Here is a 20,587-nt window from a genome sequence, read left to right as displayed (position 1 = left end):
TACCTACTGTATAAATTATTCCAAGGTGGCTTAGTTAGAGACTTGCTGTATGGAGGTAAATGGCTGCTGGAAGGACCATCAGCTCCAGCCCTGAGCATTGTACCTGGCATTGGGCACCTTGACACCCAAGTGATGCAATTTGGTCCTCCAGAAGCAAAAAGGGAGCCTGTCCCACCATTGTAAACCATTGGGCTGGGGAAGAGCCTGGTCACCCAGGTGGGAGCCGGGAACGTGGCATGTTGGGGTGTCTGTGTGTGGGCAAGTGGGCTGCAAAGTTTTTGGTCTTGATTCAAGGCACTGAAAGCCAGAAGTAAAATACCATTCATTGTTGGTTTATACACCCGTAGTAGCCAAACAAACATCCCTGGAGCCTGTCCTTATCGCTTTATTACACCTGCTAGAGTGAATAGATTAAAGAGGATGGGGAGGGGGGAGAAAGCAGAAGAATCCAGCAGAAAAACTGGGGTTTGGGATTGTTAATTATTCTCTGGGGTCTCTAATCTTTAACTGGCAAACAGCATCACTAACTGTCTTAAAGCCCCTCCTGGAACATCCTGATAATAAGCCATCTGCATGAAGGCACCCCGTTATCTGCCCTCCTCCAGCCGCCTGTGACATGGCTGGACTGGGAGATAATGAATGTGTGGTGTGTAATAACGACACGTCATTCATGATTATCGGCCTGATACCCAACCTTTTAGCTCCATTGTTTGTGCTTCAAAAAAAGGAGAAAAAGAGAAAATAATAAAGGAGGAGGGAAAGAAGAAAAAAGGGGAATTTTTGGTGCTATGGGCTGTCCCGGGGTCCCCGAAGTGTCTCCCTGCCAAAGGGGCTGGCTCTCGAAGCATCTCCCAAAGGGCTTGGTGGTACCTAGGAAGGACTCGCCTGTGGATTGGCGGCTGTTGTAACCATGGTGATGGAGGGAGAGAGCTGAGACAGCGTAGAAATGTCACTGCCTGGCAGAGAGACGTTTGGGGCAAATGGTGGGGTGATTAGATCTGTGTCACCGGGTGCTGCCCGGCTCCTTGTGCTGCTTTTGCTGCTCTCAAAGCAGTTTAGTGGTGGCTTGGCAGAGGAGGTTATCTTGTACACGCTGCTGTCCAGAAACTGCCAGCATCTGAAGGCAGGGGGGATGTTTGGGTTGCCTGGTTTGACCTGGATAAGCTGAAAAGCAGAAGAATTTTCTCCTGGCTGCTGCTGCTGCATTATGGCTTCATGATGTGTCGGTGCCGTGAGATCTTCCCCCAAAGCTTTGGTCCTTCAAACTGCACATCTGGGTTAAGTGTGATTCTTAATGGGGAGAGACTTTAAAGTGTTTGGCTCAGGTTGACTCAATTATTGTCAGAACTGTTCAATAATGATTCATTTTCTTTTCCATAAAAAATGGTGGTAGTTTCTTCCCTCTTTCCCAAGCAGATTTCTCAGAGCAGTTTCCCTGGGGAAGGTCTCTGCTGGAAGTAGTTGGGGTTTGGCCATTCGTAACAGTCCGAACACTTTGGAAACCAAACAAGCAGCCTTGGTCATGGCAGTGAATAGGGTGATGGCCTCCAAGCACAGGGCTGGGAGGCCAAGCAGGGCACTGTACACATACAGGTATAGGCAGCAGCTGTGGGTCCTCATCAGCTCTAACTTTTCCTGCTCTGGCCTTATCCCATCATGCCCAAGCCAGAAGATGTTGTAGGGGCATCTTCAAGTGCTACCTAGCTTCCTTTGAACCCCATCACCCAGGAGACAGGCTGGGATGAGCAGAGCTGCAAGGTGGCTTGTTTGTTCCTGGATGGGTGGCTGAAAGGTCTGAAAAATAGGGCCAGTAATGAAAAGCTGCTATCAAAATGCTGCCTTCCAGTTGCTGTGCTGGAACCAGGGAGGCAGAGAACCTTTGATACCAGCCTGAGTCCGCCATCAGTGCAAGGATGATGGCATTGGCACCTACACAACCTAAATCCAGTCCCTTCCTGAGGGTGAAAAAGGGAGAAGAGGAACTCCGTCTCCAGCTGCCTTGCAAAATATATGCAGCCTGCACCTTGCTGGTTATTCACAGCATCCCTGTCCCATTAGGTACCTGTTAGCCAAAATGGAGGTCTGGATCCAGCCCTAGAAGGATTTTGTTTCTCAAACTGAGCTTGCAGCAGGCATTGGAAATGGGAGGGAGGGGACTGCAGTGGTTTATTCAGATGGGGACATGCTCAGGTTTGGCTGTCCTGGTCTGGCCATCAGCAGAAGTGAGCTGCCTGGAGGAATGGACATGGTGTGGCTATGTGAGTGCTTGCAGTGATGCTGATGATGCTGTTGCCGTGGGCAGAAGCTGGACAGACAGCCTTATCTCTGTGGCATGGCATGTGTGCTGTCCTCCATGCCTCAGTTTCCCCTAATGCCTGCTGAGTGCCCAGCACTTGCAGTGCCAAGCTTTCCCTGTGCTATGGGCAGTATCACCTTCAAGCTGGGGACTGTGATGGAGCAGCCTCCTCTGCTGTGCGACGCAGCTGAGGAAGGGAATGAGGACCGGGACGTCCTCAGAGATGGGACCCATCAGCTGCCCTGCTGGGCTTGGCCATGCTCCCTGCCAAGCCCAGGGGGTTTTGCCCAGGGACGTGGGAGGACTCCGTGTTTTTCAGGGTCTCCCACTGCCACCTAGTGATCCATTTCACACCCTGGACCTGCAGCTCACCGAGATGGGTCTTAGCCCCAGAGCCCATCTAAGGATAGTGGTGGGGTGAGGCCCTATGGGGGTCCCTGCATCCCTAAAACAAGCCTGGTCTCAGGGTCAGCACCCACCTGCACCCCTTGGGCAGCTCACTCGTGTACTGAGCAGCCAGGTCTCAGCCTCTGCAGAAAAGGGCTTGAGACTCATGCTCCCTATTGGGACCTTTAGGGTTTTCTTGCAAGCTGAGTTTGTTCTTGCCACCAGCACTTGGAGGATGGTGACTTTGTTTTGCTGTGGTTGACCCCGGATCATTTCAATCGTTTCCTTACCACAGAAATTCCCGGAGGCAGAGGTAAGGACTTGGTGACCCATGGCATGGGAGGGGTGGAAGCAGGCTCCTTGGGCTCAGGAGGGGCAAACCCGCTGAAACAGCCTTTGTGGCTTGAGAAAACAATCGCAGGGCTGCACCCTCGGGCTCAGCCTTGCCTCTGGGCTGCTGGGACTCATCCTGTACCCCGCTGGCCCTCCAAATGTAAAGCCAAAGAAAGCCACGCTTTGGGAGCATCTCCACAAGGCTGTATTCACGTTTCAGAGAGGAGAACAAGGCTGATCATGCTTTGTTTTCAGTGTGGAGGGCTGTTTCTCCAAGTTAGCTGGTGACACGTCCCTGTGCTGGGTCATGAGCACCCTCAGCTCAAGGAAGTGCAGCGCCAGGGCAGAAAACCCCGTTGGCTTTTGTCTCCATGACGGCAGGCACAGTGCCAGCCCCGGCGCGGATTACGGGGATAATGTGGAGGGTGATGCATGGGGATGCAGAGTGGCTGTAGGGAGGAGTTATCCTGCCCTGGCACTCTCAGGCTGGGGATAGGGGAGGGATATTGTGCTGGGACAGTGTTCAGGCTTTAGACAGCCATACAAACCTTGCCAGTTTCATTGTCATGCCCAAGCAGGGAACTGGTAACAGTGCATATAGACATGAGGGTGACAGAGGTCCTGTCAGACAGTCTGTGTGGAGATGAGCAGGACATGGAGGATGCCCATGGAGATGATGCTTGAGCCGTAGCTGTGCTGTGAAACTCACTTGGCAGTGCTATTCCTGGTGCAAGGAGGGGACCTAGACCTGCTGGGTTCAGGGTGTGTATGAAAGGGCTCACTGTGCCCCCCTGGACAGCAGCAGGAGGTTAATGTGGGAGAGGTCTGAGGTGGCCAGGGTGAGTCTGGTTGGTGTCGCCCTCTGGACGAAGGGTGGTCCTTGGGATAGGTCTTGACCCATGCTGTGGTACCTCAGGGGATCAGTGGATCTTCTTCAGATGCACGTGGACCCCGCTGCTGGACCTGAGGATGATCTGTGGTGTCAGTGTGGGAGGGTTGGATGGGTCAGGGCAGAGCTCAAAGCGGAGCAGGGTCAGGGCCAGTGCCACCTTCATCTCGTTCATGGCAAACTGCTGCCCAATGCAGTTCCTGGGGAGAGGAGAACAAACGCTCTACTTGCTGCCTTCATCCCCAACTGCCTCCAAGCTGGGCAGTGAGGAACCTCCAGTTGCTGCATAGATGATGGCACAGCTTATCTAGGAATCCCCTGGTACCATAACATAATGTACCTACCACTGTGGTGGGGTGGTGGTGTTTCAATGAGCATTGAAAAAATAAGTGAGATTGAGAAAGCTGGGGCCTACTTCACTGGAAAGGGCTGCATGGATCCAGCTGAAAACCTGGACACCTCAGGAAGATTATTTTTGGCTCTGTGAGTATCTTCTGCAAGTTACCGAGACTTCAGTATCCTGCATGTTGATACAGCATGGAAACCACAGACTTGGACCCAGCTTGGCTTTGAGGCGCAGTGGGTGTTCATCTCTGAGCAAGGGAGCCTGTGTTCCCAATGCAGGCAACAGAAATATAAACACCTCTGAAAATCCACATGAAGAGTGTGTGAAATCCTATGGTGACCACAGAGCTTGGGGTGTAGGAAACACTCTGGAGCTGGTGGAGCATGGTGGAGATCTGGTTACAGAAAGCCTGCTTGAGTTGGCCAAGCCAGCTTGGCTCAAGGGCACAGAGGGAGGATTAGCTTGAGGAGCTCCGCTCTGAGCTAGATCTACTATGTAAGGCAATCTACAAAGAAGAAAAGAGAGGAAGGGTCTCCCACCTGGATCCAGCAGAGAAAGGCAGGAAAGCGTGGGAATGCCTCTGTGCTGAGTTCTCTGGAGAAAACCTCAGGGGATCATAGACCTGTGAGAACAACAAAGGCCGTGAGGTCAGGGTTTGGTTTGGTTTGGTATGAGCAGCACCAGGATCTCCCCCAGTCCCCACGGTAGGCTTGGACGTGGTTTCTGCTGTCCCTGGGGGGGATGCAGCTCACAGGCATCTCCCTACAAAGCCACTGGGTGGATGAGAGTGGAGAGCTGCTGCCTGTGCCAGTTTTCCCCTTGGAGATATCCCGATTACCCTCTACAGTGCCCAAGATGCCTGAAGGTGTTTTCTCATCCATGGCAGCCATCATCAATTCAGACTTTCTCTGGTCCGGAGATAGCCGAACCTGACTCTCCAGGCAGCCACTGGACAGAGGCAGCTGTACACCTTCCTTTGAGTTTCCCAGCTCTTTCTTTCCCTGAATACTAAGATACCAGCTTTGAATCACACATTGCCTGGAGGGCTTGGGACCTGTCGTACACTAAAGTCTAAGGGACCTAAGTCTATCCAGGGCAGTGGAAAGTAATCTGAGTATCTCTGTGTCATCACACATGAAGATAGACTATTCAACCTGCTTTCCCCTCACTTTGTCTTGTTCAAAGCCTTTGGGTGTTTGGTAACTTCATTGCACTTTGCATTTGAATATGGAATGTCAGAATAAGAGGGGGAAAAAACACCCAAATGTGGCAGGGAGGCACAGGCTGCCTTGTTCAAGGGGAGAGGATGTTTGGGCTGAGATATTCTTGTTATTATAACAAAGGTGAAATACCTCGGGGTCCTCCCACACATCCCGGTTCCTGTGAATAGCGAATATGTTCAGTGCAACCTGGCAGCCTGGAAAAGAAAAGGCTTGTGACACCTCAGAGTGAAAACCCAAGAGAGGGGTTTGTGGGATGTTATCCCTCCTTGGGCTCTAGTGATGATGCCTCACTTGCTGCTGGCAGCAGCATGAAGGATGAATGAACCCAACAGACCTGCTGGCAAGCTGCGTCCATCAGGAAACGTGACAGGTTTATGTAGGAGTCGGGACACAGAAGGAACCACTGGGAATAGGCGCAAGCTCTCTTTGATGCACATTGTGGCGTAAGTCATCTTCCCGAGGTCCTCCCTGAAAGCAAACCTGGGTCAGGCTGTGTTTGAGTGACAGCAATGGGGACAGCAGCAGCCACAGCCTGTGCTGCACACTGGGTGCGTTGGACTGCCACGTCTTCCTTCTCTTGTTGGGATTTCTCCCTCTCCTAGTCCTCCCTTGGCTGCTAGCATTGCTGCGTGAAAAGCAAAGTGTCCCAGTGTAGATGCAGTATAAGGTGGATGAAGTTTCATTCTTAGAATCATAGAATAGTTTGGATTGGAAGGAACATTTAAAGGTCATTTAGTCAAATGTTTCAAATGCACTACTCAGCTCCGTGTTGTCTGCAAACTTGCTGAAGGTGCACTCAAATACACACTATGTCATTGATGAATATATTAAACAGTACTGGTCCAGATACAGACCCCTGAGGGACACCACTCATCACTGATCTCCACCTGGACACTGAGCCATTGAGCACTACCCTTTGGATGCTGCCATCCAATTGATTCCTCATCCACCAAACAGTCCACCCATCAAATCTATATTTTTCCTATATAGAGAGAAGGATGTTGTGGGGTGACTGTGACAAAGCCCTTAAAGGATAAGTGAAAAGAATTTGAAATAAAGGAATAAGAAGTCCTAGCTCACCACTCAACAGTATCCCGGTCTCCCAAGATTCCCCGGATCTCCTCCCTGCACCGTTGCTGGTACTCTGGATATAATGACATGCAGTACAAGAGCCAGGAGATCCCACTGGCTGTGGTATCATGGCCCTCAAACATGAATGTGTCCACCTCAGCCCGCAGGTCTTCATCAGATAGCCCAACTCCATTTGCATCCTAACAAAGAGGAGAGTACACCATCCTTAAGCACACACTAATTGGACTTTCTGATTTGGATTTAAAAATAACCCTGGATGATGATGAAGGGCCCAGTTTGGTGTCTTTTGTATCTCCCTGTACAGCAGGAAGTAAGCTAGTAGAAAATACATCCGATATATGTGAGAACAGTCAGACCTGCTCGTTGCTGACTCTGCAGTCAACAGAGCTACAGAGCTGGGCTTTGGGGTGATACCAGTTCCCAGCCCTTCAGAAGGAAGGGCTCTACTGAGGTCTATTAAAGGCTCTATTTGTTCCTCTACCAAGGGTCCCTGTTAAGTTTTTCAGTTGGTATGTTTGGATGACTTTTGTTTCGGATTGAGAAGAAAAGAAAGCAGTGGCTCCAGCAAGACAGAGCGAGCGCACAGAGAACGTGTCTCCTTCCTGAACACCAAATGGCAGCTTCTGTCCAGAGTATCTGAAGAGGTCTGCAAAGGTAAAACTGCAGAAGGTAATAAATGAAATCACTTGAGAGGAGTACAGCCAAGCTGGACCCCTTGTAATGTTTCCAAAGGTCTCATTCTTCTGTGCTTTCTGACAGCTCACTTATGTGGAGCTATCAGTGTGCTCAATTAAAATGAACAAGAAAGGTGAAAGTCTGCCCAAGGTGTTTATGTTCTTCATCTTACACATCTGTGTTTCCTTCCCAAGTGGAGAAGCTGGGGCCAGCAATTCCAGCCAGGACTGGCCACCTCCCAGCTGGTGCATCCTCAGTGCCACACAGGTACGTTGTTTGGCATTTGATATGATTATTTCAAACATTCACCTTGGTACAAAGAAGAATGTCCAGAAAATCCAGGTGTTTCTTCTTCTGGATCTTGTCATATTCCTTCTCACTGGAGAACAACATCTTTCTTTCTTTTATTACCTTATCTGCACAGAGGAATGATCAGTTAGATGTGCCCTGCCCCTCCAGAGACCTCATGTACCTGTCTGCTTGGTCAGCAGTTTGGACCTTGTTTAATGTATAACCCTCTGGCCAGTGCATGCTGCAACCCCGCTCCGAGCAGCTCCAGATGGAAGTGGGGGCAAGGTTCAGCTAGGAAACCGGGCTGGGGAGAAGTTGGGAGAGATACCTAAATAGGGCTGGAGAGAAGCGAAGAGATACCTGTGTGGGTATGGGCCCGCTTGCAGGCATCCTGAAACTCCCGGCCTTTGCGAGTCAAGTTATAGAAGACATCCTTGTAAGAAAAATTCTGGATTCTGTTGCTCAGGAGGTAGCTCAGGTCATAAACAGCTCTGATATAATAGTCTGAGTTGCTGTAGGGAGATCAAGGTTAAAGCTGGTGTTAGCAGGCAGAGTGAGGAAACAGGAGCACTTCTTTTCACAGCATCTGGAAGTCGAAGCACTGACCTTTCAGTCTGGCAGTTGGCATTATAACTGAAGGCACACTTCAAGATGCTGTCTAGTGTCATCAAGCTGACGTCTCGAAAGAGCTCCACTGACTTCCTGTCTGTGTTCTTCTTTTCCCATTTATCCTAGTGGTGGAGGCAGGGGTAAGGAAGGACAGACAACCATCTAGAATTAGGTCCTATTTTCCAATTCCTCTTCCCAGATCCACATTGTTAATTGCTTTCTTATCTGCCAGCTGAGGCCCTAGTTCAATGTATATTCTGTGAAATCTAATCAAACCCTTCTGTGCATTTCTTGTTCAAGGTTTACCATTACTGGGCTAGGAAAGGATGTTCTACCAGTGGCTGATTTCATTGGAAGGCAGAAGAAAGAAAGAAAGAACAAGTGGAAGGACCAGAGGGAGGTGAGGAGAGCAATTTCAGAACTTCCAAACTAGGAGCCATTTAAACCCTGCCTGTCTCCCTTGGTCATTCCCAGACCTGACTATTTTCACTGGTGCACAGCTGAAAGGTAAAAGTGACAGGAGTGATGATTCTTACCAGCATCACTTTGACTGAGTCTGACATCAGGGTCACATAAGTTTTCAGCACATCATAATGAAAAGCTGGGGTGAGCAGCTTCCGATGCTGGAACCATTTGGCTCCCTCCAAAATCAACAGTCCCTCCCCTGGGGAAACAGAAGCAAAGGTGCAATCAGCTCCTCCAGACATTGGTCACCGTGCTGGCAGCCTTACTACTGCTTTTGGGCAAGCACAGACTAATGTGCAGGATCTGGGAGAAGGAAGAGTTGGTGATGGAGCCTTTCTTCAGCCTCTGAGGCCATTCACAGCAGCACTCCTTGGATGGAGATGAAGCATGCCCACTGCAACCAGCCATGCACACCCTATCTACCCTGAAACCAGGCCCATGATGGCAGAGGCACAGGACTTGTGGGTTTTCTGTCCTTGGTGTGTATCCCCCCAGTTATCTATGGTAGCATTCAGTCCCTGAGCAAACTGAAGTTTGGGGGGGTGATCTAAGGCAAAGCCGCCTGATGTGCTCCACAACTAGATGGGCGCCACCAGTAGTAATGCTCACATTCAAACAAACCCTCTCATTTGCAAGCTCTGGTTTTTGAACGGAATGGAATAAAGGAAAAAAAAGAGAGAAGCTGCTGAAATGTGCAATGTGGCTGAAAGGGGTAATGAATAAAAGATGACTTACCAATCCAGGGAGTTAAGAATTTGTAGGGTACACTGGGCTTGTGTTCTGTAAGACAAAACAGACACCAGAACATTATGAATAGCTGATGAATTCAGCATAGCAAAAAAGAAAAATCAGGATAAATTTACACTGGAGTTTGTCCCCTAAATCTCAATGTAGAATCAGTCTAATTTAATTGTGTAAAATACTCTACCACTAGAGCAGAGTTTAAAAGAGCTCTTCTACAAATATGACCTCAGTGGACTTGAGAAAACCAGAGAAAGGTATAAGGAAAAATGTGTGTGGCAAAGAAATGGCCATGGCAAATCTCAAAGTTGAGAACAATGGAGGGAGTTACTGTTGATGCCCATGTATGTACCACTCACAGGCATCATGCTCCATAGAAAGGAGGAGAGGAGAAGGCTTAAGATGTCTTCTGAGAGCCATTTGCATACCAGCTCACCTGTTTTATTGGGTTTACTGGGAAGCACATCTACTGCGGTCATAGATGCCACAGAAGACAGTTAAGACCAGTGACGATGGAGACAGTGAACTGGGAGGAACAGGCAACTGGTCACTGTTTTGCACAAGAATACAAACTGCTCCATGAAACCTGGGGCAGGTTGGGAGCTTGAGAGGGGGAGAAAAAGGGGAACTGCAATATCCATGAAGGAAGGCAGCAGAGGGGATGACTCCAGGCAACTTTTCCATTATTTTCTCCGTAACGAAGTGTCAAGGACATGGCTTCCCAAAACCAGATGTAGAGACTTACCCGTTTGGCTAACTATGACTTTGGCATAGTCAGGATGGTGGACTATTAGAGCAGGCAGGACTGGTCCAAACCATCTTGGAAAGGCATAGGGATATTCATCTCCCCATAACAATAACTGGTTTAATATGTTTTCAGTAGTTATCTGCAATGACAATTAAGCAGGGACTGAATTCAGGTAGCGAAAGAGGGATGTGCCAGGGAGAGCAGAGTCTAAACTTGCCTTCTCATGGGAAGCACATACAAGATATCCTCTCCTGGAAATGGAGACAGAATAGGTGGACTTGAACAGGGGAGCTTTCTATACTGCAGATAGAGGAGACACTGGGCACTGCAAAGGGACTGTGCATAGGTGGCAAAGCTGACTGAGATGGCATGTCCCTGCAGCACCAGGCAGCCCCATGGAGAGTCCCTAGCTGGGGCCTGGCTGCAGCTGGGCTGTGTTAGGGTGGCCTGGGCTTGGTGTTGCACTCAGGAGCTATGCTGGCATAGGCAATGCCAGGAGGACCAGTGCTGTTACATCCCTGTTCTCTAAGTTCAGCAGTGCAAGGTGGGCATGTAATGGGAATGCAAAAGTATCTTCACTATAGAAGGCTGAAAATGGCTGCAATAAAATGCCTCTTCTTCAGTGGCTGTAGAGGGAAAGACTCTTACTGGTTGAAGGTTTAATGCAGAAGAGAGACATTTTATGGTTGCTTACATTTAAAAAACATCATGAAAACCCCAGAAATTGCCTAACTCCATGTTTAAGCACATGACTGAAAACAACGTGGCTCTGTTATTTACCAAATGGTGCCCATCTCATATCCAGGCACCCTTCTCTCCCTGCCCTGCAGAAGCCTTGGTGCTCCCTGTGCTGAGGTTCACCCCCCACCCAGTGCTTCCTCTTATCCTTATTGATACCTTGCCCAGATTTTGGAGCAAACCCACCCTGCCTGAGCCCAGCTCCCTCCTTACCAGGTGATTGTGGCCATAGAGCCAGTGTTTTGGGGGACCAGGGAATGCTTCCAGAGCTTTGATGAGTTTCTTCCTCTTCTGGTAGAATTGGGCCGCCTTCAGCAGCACAAAGACTACACCAAGCACCACAGACAGCTGCAGAATGACAGCAGAAGGTCTGGCTATGCTGTCCAGCAGAGATGCCATGCTGGACCTGTGTCTGGGATGCCTGACACTGCCTTCTCCTCTGTTCCTCCTGCTCCTGCACCTGATGGGGAGCTCAGTGCAGGAAAAAACCTCTCCCTCCTGCTCTGCTAGAGCTGAGCCTGATGAAGTGGTGCTGTCAGCAATTTATAGTGGCAGGAACACCATGGTAAACACTGTGTCAGTTTGGCCGATTGCCTGCTGCTCCCAACTCACCCTTTGACCTGCTTCCAGCAACCTGTGGACGGAGGCAGTTCGTTAACAACCAACCTGCACATATTCCCAACTTCCTTTGAAGTCCCATACACCTCAGGAGTGAGTGAAAGCACTCAGTTATCCATGCCCGTGGGGACAAAGCCATAGCAGGAGCAAGGTGAGAGGTAGCTGGGCTCAGGTTCTAGCTGAGCTCCAAGATATCTTCAGCCAGTCCAGGTCTGGAAGCTGTTCATCTGCCTACGTTAAGTGGGGAACAAATGGGCTACCTCTGCCCAACACATGGGCTGAATGGGTCCAGTGCCTTCTGCTGTAAAAGCAGTGCTCTGAGTGTCTGCAGCATCACACAACACTTTATGTATAATCAAGAGAATGGACATAACATAAGGGACCATGGCACTGCTCTTCCAAGAGGGCCTACCATAGATAAGCCAGGAAACTAAACTGGTACCCAGAGGAATTAGCATGGTCAAGACTCAATACAAGGAGAAGGAGATCAGAGCAGTAAAATAAGCTGCAGCAAGATTGAGAGCCACTGTCTGGGGATAACCTGACTCCACAAACATGTCTGAAAGTTAGCAAAGTAACTTTTCCCTTAGCTGGCTTGTGGCCTATTCATTAATCAATGATTGCAAAGACAAAGTGTAGGTACAGATGGTACCATTTGTATTTCAGGCTTAGGGAGATTTAAAGTGTCTGGCTGCTACAAACCCACGTGAGGGATTATCGATGCATTACTCATTGCCAGTTTGGGTGTAGCATGGGAAGGTGCTCACCTGCATAAGCTATGCTGATCCTCTGCTCTTTAAGGGAGAGAAGAATCAATAGACTGCAGAAATGCTGAGGGCACTCCTCAGGAAGAAGTGCTGTGAAACTCCCTTTTCACCTAAATCTCTACATGCAACTTCTCCAAGCTCTCAACCCCTCTTGGGAGCTCACACTAGAACCCACCATTTGGGACAGTTTTATTTCATGTGTGTGCAGATTCCCCTTTTGAAATGTGCATCCTAATTCATGACTCTTTATTCTCTTCATGGGAGAGTAAATTATACACAGAGCAGGAGGACTCAACCTGACCCTCTGTCCAGCACAGGCACTGCAATGTTACCTATGGGTCCTTGAAAGGGAGAGGATTTGTCCTCCCTGCCACACAGCTAGAGGATGCTCAGTGCCATACAAAGACATCCTCTCAGCTGAATGGTTCACAGAGGGGTCCTATGGGTTTAGGTGGCTTCACCTCCATTGTCCTTTGGAGGGATGTGTGACTGTGCATCCCACTGCTTCTGTCTGCTCTTTGGGGTTCAGCTGTAGATTTTCTGGCTGAACATTGATACCCCTGCTGACATTAGCTGGCGTGGTACATGGTCTCTGTCACATGCATCATCACCTGGTTCTCAGTGGTGATAAGATACATTGCAATGCTCAGGTATGATGAGTTGGGAGTGGCAGTTTCTAACAGTGGCCTCCATCTCCATCAGTGACAAGGTTTCCAAAGCTCCTCATTCACTTCTGGGATTGCATTGTGAGGTTGGCATCCAGGGCACTTGGGCATGTCAGCTGGCTAACAGCTACCTCCTATTGTGCATCTAAAGTTTGGGCTGAAGAGGGTTCTGTCCCTTGCTTCTGCATGCTGGTAGTAGAAGACTGCTCTAGAAACGCTCTTTTCTCTCGAAAACATCAACTCTATGATCTCCTCTTAGCCTGTTCCTGGGCTGTAAATACACTTCTGCTAGTCTGCCAATATCAAGACTATGTTTCTTCAGCATTTCCATAGAAACAGTGATTGCATGGGCTCCTCAGCTGTGATGAGTGACCCGGTCAACACTACAGCTGTCCACATGGAATTGGGCTTTTGTTAGCATGGCAGGAAGATCCATTGGAAAGAGCCAACGACAACGGCTGAAAATCTCTTATGTCTCCCCAGACTTGATGCTGTGGCTGCTTGAGCCCTGGCCTAGCACATTTTCACCTCCACCACGTGTCTGCCCCTTGAACTGGACCCACGTAACTTCCATTAAGATGGTGCCTCTGGTTCCTCAGGCCGGGAAGAAGAGGAAGGAGGAGTTGTATTCCCTGGCTGGCATTTGTCATCCTGCTTTCTCCCCATCAGTTGCTGACATGCTTCGTCCTTTGTGCCAGAGCCTGGTAAGTCATTACAGACGCTTCCATTGACAGTTTAAAAGAACACACCGGCTCTCCTTGTGTTGCCTTGGAGAACATCCCTGGCAGGCACTGAAGAGCATTAGCTTTTCACACACTTGGCCATCTCCATGACGCTAATTATATCTCGTTATGCTGAGCCAGCTGGATCTGTGCGAAAGTTCAGGGAATTAAAGGTTGCTCTTTAGGAGGCTGAAGGCTGCAGTCTGTCGGGTTGGGCATTTCTTAGAGAAGGCTTTAGCTGCGGTCAGAGCAAGAGGGACCCAATCTGTCATACCAACTTCACACTCCTTAGGAGGAGCACCTGACTCCGTGCACCTCATGGCTAGGTGTAGGAGACACATCTACTACCTCTAGATCTATTTACGATCCTTCACCTGTCTGCAGCACTATGATTAACGGGCTTCCCACCAGGAGAGGAGGCAGTGCAGGCTGGCTAGCTGGCCAGTTGGCTGGAATGAGTGTGGGTTGCAGTTTGGGAGGATGCTGATGATTCTTGCTTACCTGAGGAGTGGGAGAAGGGTGAACATATGGAACAAGGAGCCACTTTTGGACTGTCAGAACCAGATTAGTGGCTCTGCAAGGTGCTTTCAAAATGTGAGGCTAAGCTAGATTGGGCAGGTGAAGAGTGTTAGAAGAGCAGTGTTACCTTGTGCTTTCTCTTGTTATCAAGTGAGGTCACAGAGTTTGGACAAGTCTACCGTGATGCCTGGGATTAACCTTGAATTTAGATTCAAGTGTTGTATCCTACAACAGACCCCACTCCCCATCCCCAGTGCTGCATGGACTCTGCCCCAAAGCTGTCCCTACACCAGGCCTTTTTCCTCTCAACCAGCTCTAAGACAGTGTTTTGGCTCTTTCACAGACCATCCTCTAGGAAACAGTCCCTAAACAACTTGACCCTTGTCCATGGATGGGAGGGACTGGAAGGAGGGCTCCATGAGACTGAGGACATTGGAAGGTGGGATTGCTGCTGTGGGTCCATCATGTGAAGACCTGTAGCATGCTCATAAATCCAGCAGTGTCATGTAGTTGGGTGCCTTACAAGGGCTACATAAGGAGAACAGAGTTGGAGTGTAAGAAAGACTGGTCATGGCCAATGGAGCTCTTCTGGGGTGTCCTGTGGCACCTACCCTATTACCAGACCATCTGGTCTGGAACTGGGAAGCACCATTCATCAGTCACCTATAAAACAACTCAGAAACGCCCTAAGACCCAGAGGTGGAGGGGTCAGGCCATTGGATTCTGGCTCTGTCTCAGATGAAACTTCTGTAACAACAGACAAATTCTCACTAGTGACAAAGTCCCTGGACAATGGGTTTGACTGTGGGTTACTGAGCAGGGTGGATTTGTACCCATCTGTCTCTTCGGTAGTTATTCAATAACCAGCAACAACTGTTGAGCATGGGGCCAAGGGGGCATGGGTTGTCTTGAAAATCTAATGAGATGTCAAGTGTTGAGCTGATAGGGAAGGAACATAAGGGATAGTGTGGATAAATCCACATTTATGGGGGTATGGAGCAAGAATCTGATCTTTGGGGATAGCAAAAGTGGGTGCCTAATCCAGCCTTCAGCCTCTGCGTTTTGTGTTTCACTGGTGGAGGGGATAGAAATGCCTTTCTCATGTATTTCAGAGGTTTCCTGGCAAGAGGGGCCATGAACATTCTGTCTGACACTTGGCACAGTCTGGGGAAGATAACTCAAGGGGTTTGCCAGGGCAGAAAGCATGGAATTCCTAAAGGAAAAGGGAAATGGCCACAGAAATTCAAGTGGAGAAAAAGTGAAAGGGGCCAGCACCCGTCTGGTCATCATAAGGGATTGGGACAAGGCCAGAAAGTCTGCTTAGCACCAGGAGAACCCACAGCCCTGTTGCTCCCAGGCATCCTGACTGAGGTATGGAGCCTCCTGAAGATCTCAGCATGATAAAGCAGCTACAAGGGTCTCCTGATAGCCAGAGAGGTTGGCAGGGTGAGGAGAGGCTTGGCTTCACCTCCTGGACATGTGGACTGGCTAAACTACGCTGGGTATGGAAGGACATCTGCACGGTTGGCTCGATGTGTGGATGTCCACATGATGGCAGTGTGTGCCATGACAGCCCAAGCCACAAGGGTGGAAACGGCCAGTTACACTGGAGAACTCCCATCCTGTACCACAACCAAGGACACATCAGGCGATGGAAATCACTTTCAGGGTCTTGGCAATCGCTCCGCTTACTTCAGGCACCTGAACACTGTTTTAACTCATCCTGTTGCCATTCATTGCAGAAGAACTGGTTTACTGAGCAGGTGAAATTTAGGTGGGAAATCAGAACGTTGCCCCAGAGCGTGACCTTGCAGCAGCTGCTTTCCCTGGTTGTGCCTGTGTTTGTTTGGGTAGGAAGAAGAGCCCAGGCCCATCTGTCCCTGTGTGTTCCTGCAGCGCTCAGTGCTGACAGATGAAATGTAGTTGTAAAGCCAAAAGAAATAATAACGTTTCAAGCTTCCAAACACATGATATATGAGGAAATCACGGCAAGAGCCCAGCCAGTGTTGCGGAGTAATGCGAGCGGCCTGGATCCAATCTGACTACACAGTGGTGTAGTCAGATGGGATCCATGGATGGATGGATAAATTCATCAATGGATGAATTTATATCTGGAAGCATTTTATACAGCTGTCTTACAAACATGTTGCAATACTTCATTTACAGGCTGCTGCCAGTGTAAAACCCCAGTGGGGTTTAGAGGGAAATCGCTGGTACCATCTCAGCATGGGTTTGCCTGGAGAGTGGTGTGGGTCCTGTGCCCTGCAGAGCTCCCTCTCACCGCTGGTTCAGCTGTTCCTGCTGTGCTTAGCAGCATGAAAGTACCACAACCAGGCTGTGATGGATGGTATACCCTTTGTGTGCCTAGGATGTGGCTGGACAGCTATTACTACAGTCTCTACGGGGAAAGGAATAACTGCATGAGTTGATGGCATCCTTGCTCTGCTGTTATTGAAAGGCCAAGCTGTAGCAATGAGGAAAATACAGGGTCTTTATAACCAAAACGAAGACTTACCCGCTTTCACCCCGCATAGCTCCTCTCATGAGTTCTTGTTAGATTAGTTTCTGAAGGTCTGAGTCAGGCAGTCCAAGGTCAGCTCATCATCTCTGCAATTACCCTTGCTGCAGAAGGTAGGGAAGGATTAAAGAATGAGGTAACCCCTCTGCATCTAGTCCTTGGCTGTCTTTATTGCTCCGAGTTATACACCCCACATCTTTTTATTACCACCATGTCGATAATATCGAGGACGAGAGAGGTAACTGGGGGGAAGGTGCTGTCAGAAATTACATGCTGGAATGATCAGGCTCACTCTGGCACTGGGACACCGTTGCCCCAGAAGCCCTGTTGCAGCCTCAGCCCAGCTCTCCAGTTCAAAAGCAGAGTAGCTATGGAAGATGTGGGATGCAGGATGCGGGATGTGAGATGATGCAGGATGTGGGAGGCAAGATGTAGGATATGAGATATGGGATGTGGGATACAAGTTGCGGGATGTGAGATGATGCAGGATGCAGAATATGGGATGCGGGATGTGGGATGCAGGATATGGGATGTAGGGTGCAGGATGTGGGATGCAGGCTGGCTGGCCTGTCATGCAGTGCTGTCTCATGTGGCTTGGGGAGTTGGGCTGCCATGGGTGGTGTTATTTAGAAGAGTGGGATTCTAGCTCCTGGCCTTGGAGGGTGTTAGCACCAAGGAGAGCTTTGAGTGCAGATCTGATATTGGGTTTGGGTATGCGGGGGAACTGGGCTCCGCTCCACTCCCATGTCAAGAAGCCACAAACACAGCATGGAGGGGAGGATGGGAACGCTGTAGAGCACCTTTCCTTTTCCTCATCAGATATGAAGAGGCAGATTTTCAACAAATCCTAAAAGTCATAGGGGGGACAGTGACTGAAGAGGAAGAAGGCAGGAGCAGCCTGGCTTTTCCATCCCAGGCCCAGGAACACTCACACGTTGGATAATCCAGCTGGGAAAGCAGCAGGGCAGCCTTTCCTGTATCCCTGATTCAGACTGCTCCCCAAAACCAGACCAGAGGTACCCTGCTGTGCCCTTATACCATGTTCATTGCTTTCTTTGGGACTTTGGCTTATGCAGCAAAAAAAGTGACCTGCTCTTAAAACCTCTGAAAACACAGATTCTCCAGGCAAACTATGTTAGGGCTTAAGAAACCTTAGGGAGTGCTTTATGCTGTGCAATCGGTGTCTGCCTAAATGCAGTTTAGCAGTTGCCATTTCATAGAACCATAGAATAGTTGGGGTTGGAAGGTACCTTTAAAAGTCATCTAGTTCATCCAGTCTGTCTATTTCCCTGAGGACTGTTATGCCGGGTTCTCTTAGTTTGATACCCTTTTACCTACTCCCTTTCAGAGTGCACCATAATGTCAGCCTTGTCCTCTTGCTCATCAGATGTCGTGGCATTAATCTTTCATGTTTGCATGTCAAGGTTCATCCACTCCTTTTCAGATAGCATTTTATTTTTCCCAACCTTATCCTGAAAAAGAACTTGAATCCAATAGAGGTGCGTTTGGTCCTAATGACCCAGCTATTTTGATTAGAAGTTTTCTCATTTTACACTTTAGAATAGGCAGGCAAGGTACATTATGGAGGAAATGCGGTCGCCTTTATACTTAGAACTCCAGGCGAGGTTGAAGGACACTATCTCATTTCACCTAGTGAATGGAGATGCAAGTGAAAAATATTCAAGTATTTGTATTTATGTATCCAAGTATGATGCTTGCTTTAATTACAATGGCAGGATATTAGTGATTGGAATTATCTTTGTCTGCCTCTGTATCTTCTAAATACGTTTTGGAGATATTGGTGCCTATCAGTCATTTCCCCTCTTCATTTCATTGAGGGCTGTGCCTGCCTCTTGTGTTTTGTGCTTGTGCTCGTGGGCTGGCATCGCATTCACTGCAGCATTTCTTCTATTTATCAAGATAATGCTGTATCCTGATAGCACCCTCCAAAGAGCTCGAGGCATCCCATAGGTTCATGACATTTTACATTTTAATAAGCATGCTCCATCTCTCTCTGCTGCAGGGATATCTCTTGATTGCAACTCGAGAGCTGCACCTTGTGTCTGAAGAGGGGACAGGCAGCTGAAGTGAGCATCCCCTACCATTGTGCTGACGTTCCTGCTTCTTTGAGAGGAGCTGGTTCAGGCCAAAATAAATTGGATTAACTCAAAAGCAAAAATAAGTTGAACTGGGATTCAGACTGTCATAGGCGGAAAGCCAGCACTGCTGGAGGGCAGGGAATAGAGATGAAAAAGCACATGGAAAAGCGCATTTACTGAGAAATCTTATTTTCATTTTACTTTCTAGAGTCCTGATTCATTCCTGATTAGCAGCAACTAAAACTGTGTGCTGCTAATGACAGAGCAGCCATTTGACAAGGATTGCCTTTACACATAGGCTTAAATGCATTTTCAAGTTATGTCTTTCTCATTATAAGTTCAGATTTGTTCTTTTAGTGGAATTCATTCCAGAAGAAGGGAGTAGCATCATCATTCAGGTTGTAATACGGGGTTCAACAGGTTTCTGATTTTTCCTTAAAGAAAATAGTTTTTTTTCCCTGGGAGGCTTTACCTCCAAACATCCCTGTTTTTCAGAGGAATGAGAAGTTTGAGAAGAGAAAAAGCATTAGAACCTCTTCTGCTTTTGAGACAGAAAATAATAATCGGGTTGCATTGAAGTCTGCCCTGACACTGGATTTGCTCATGTGCTCTTTTGCCAGACAATGTGGTGCACAAAATGATCTGGCAGAATTCCTTCCTCACAGCTTCAAATGAAGATTACACATTGGAACCCTGCTAAGGGGTTGCCCATGGACCAGGTTAGGAAAGCTAAGGCCCGGTGAGAATTAAACTTGATTAGGGATGTTAAGGATAACAGGAAGGGATTCTATAGGTACACAGAGAATAAAAGACAGACTAGGGAGAATGTAGGCCCCCTCAGGAAGCTCTGGGAGAACTGGCTACACAGGATTTGGAGAAGGCTGAGGTTCTGAATGACTTCTTTGCCTCGGTCTTCACTGGCAAAGTTCTAACCGCACCACCCAAGTCTTGGAAGGCAGATGCAGGGACTGTGATGTAGGCCCACTGTAGGAGAGGATTTGGTTCGAGACCATCTTAAAAACCTAAAAGTGCACAAGTCCATGGGACCTGATGAAATTCATCCACAGGTCCTGAAGGAGCTGGTGAATGAAGTTGCTAAGCCACTGGCCATCACATTTGATAGATCATGGCAGTCAGGTGAAGTTCCCGATGACTGGAAAAAGGGAAATATAACCCCCATTTTCAAGAAGAAGAAAATGGATGACCTGGGAAATTACAGAGCAGTCAGTCTCACCTCTGTGCCTGGCAAAATCTTGGAGCAGGTTCTCCTGGAAGGCATGCTAAGGCACATGAAAATCAACAAGGTGCTTGGTGACAGCCAGCATGGCTTCACTAAGGGGAAATCCTGCCTGACCAATTTGGTGGCCTTCTATGATGGGGCTACAGAACTGATGGACAGGGGTAGAGCAGTTGCTGTCATCTACCTGGACTTGTGCAAAGCGCTCGACCCTGTCCTACACAACATCCTTGTCTCTAAATTGGAGAGACATCAATTTGATGGATGGACCACTCGGTGGATAAAGAACTGGCTGGATGGCTGCACACAAAGAGTTGTGGTCAGTGGCTCAATGTCTGTCTGGAGACCAGTAACGAGTGGTGTCCCTCAGGGATCGGTGTTGGGACCGGTCTTGTTCAACATCTTTGTCACTGACATGGACAGTGGGATTGAGTGCGCCCTCAGCAAGTTTGCCGATGACACCAAGCTGTGTGGTTCGGTTGATATGCTGGAGGGAAGGAATGCCATCCAGAGGGACCTTGACACGCTTGTGAGGTGGGCTGATGCCAACCTCATGAGGTTTAACATTGCCAAGTGCAAGGTCCTACACCTGGGTTGGAGCAATCACAG

At 48.8% G+C, this 20,587-nt stretch overlaps 1 protein-coding gene and 2 long non-coding RNA genes across 3 annotated transcripts; 2 read left to right on the top strand and 1 right to left on the bottom strand.

Annotated features, from left to right (window-relative positions):
• Nucleotides 1-371: 371 nt before the first annotated feature.
• Nucleotides 372-11,358, bottom strand: LOC134165852 (cytochrome P450 4B1-like). The gene is made up of 12 exons (XM_062623024.1): nucleotides 11,047-11,358; nucleotides 10,093-10,234; nucleotides 9,342-9,386; nucleotides 8,678-8,805; nucleotides 8,139-8,263; nucleotides 7,893-8,044; nucleotides 7,551-7,657; nucleotides 6,555-6,745; nucleotides 5,809-5,942; nucleotides 5,604-5,668; nucleotides 4,791-4,873; nucleotides 372-4,105 (listed from the first exon to the last, which is right to left on the bottom strand). The coding sequence occupies exons 1-12, from the start codon at nucleotides 11,230-11,232 to the stop codon at nucleotides 3,937-3,939; spliced, it is 1,527 nt and encodes a 508-aa protein (XP_062479008.1). The 5' UTR covers nucleotides 11,233-11,358; the 3' UTR covers nucleotides 372-3,936.
• On the top strand, nucleotides 6,741-19,450 carry LOC134165861 (uncharacterized). The gene is made up of 3 exons (XR_009965661.1): nucleotides 6,741-7,508; nucleotides 7,666-9,078; nucleotides 18,666-19,450. It is a non-coding gene; the product is annotated as an uncharacterized LOC134165861 (long non-coding RNA).
• LOC134165848 (uncharacterized) lies at nucleotides 11,982-16,792 on the top strand. The gene is made up of 2 exons (XR_009965656.1): nucleotides 11,982-13,587; nucleotides 16,291-16,792. It is a non-coding gene; the product is annotated as an uncharacterized LOC134165848 (long non-coding RNA).
• Nucleotides 19,451-20,587: the final 1,137 nt, after the last annotated feature.

Source organism: Pezoporus occidentalis, unplaced genomic scaffold (genome assembly GCF_034315485.1).
Source record: "Pezoporus occidentalis ecotype Australia unplaced genomic scaffold, CSIRO_AGI_Poc_V1 ctg25, whole genome shotgun sequence".
NCBI classification, from domain to species: domain Eukaryota; kingdom Metazoa; phylum Chordata; class Aves; order Psittaciformes; family Psittacidae; genus Pezoporus; species Pezoporus occidentalis.
The sequence above is the reverse complement of the archived record's forward strand: the minus strand, read 5'-3'. Positions and strand labels throughout refer to the sequence as shown.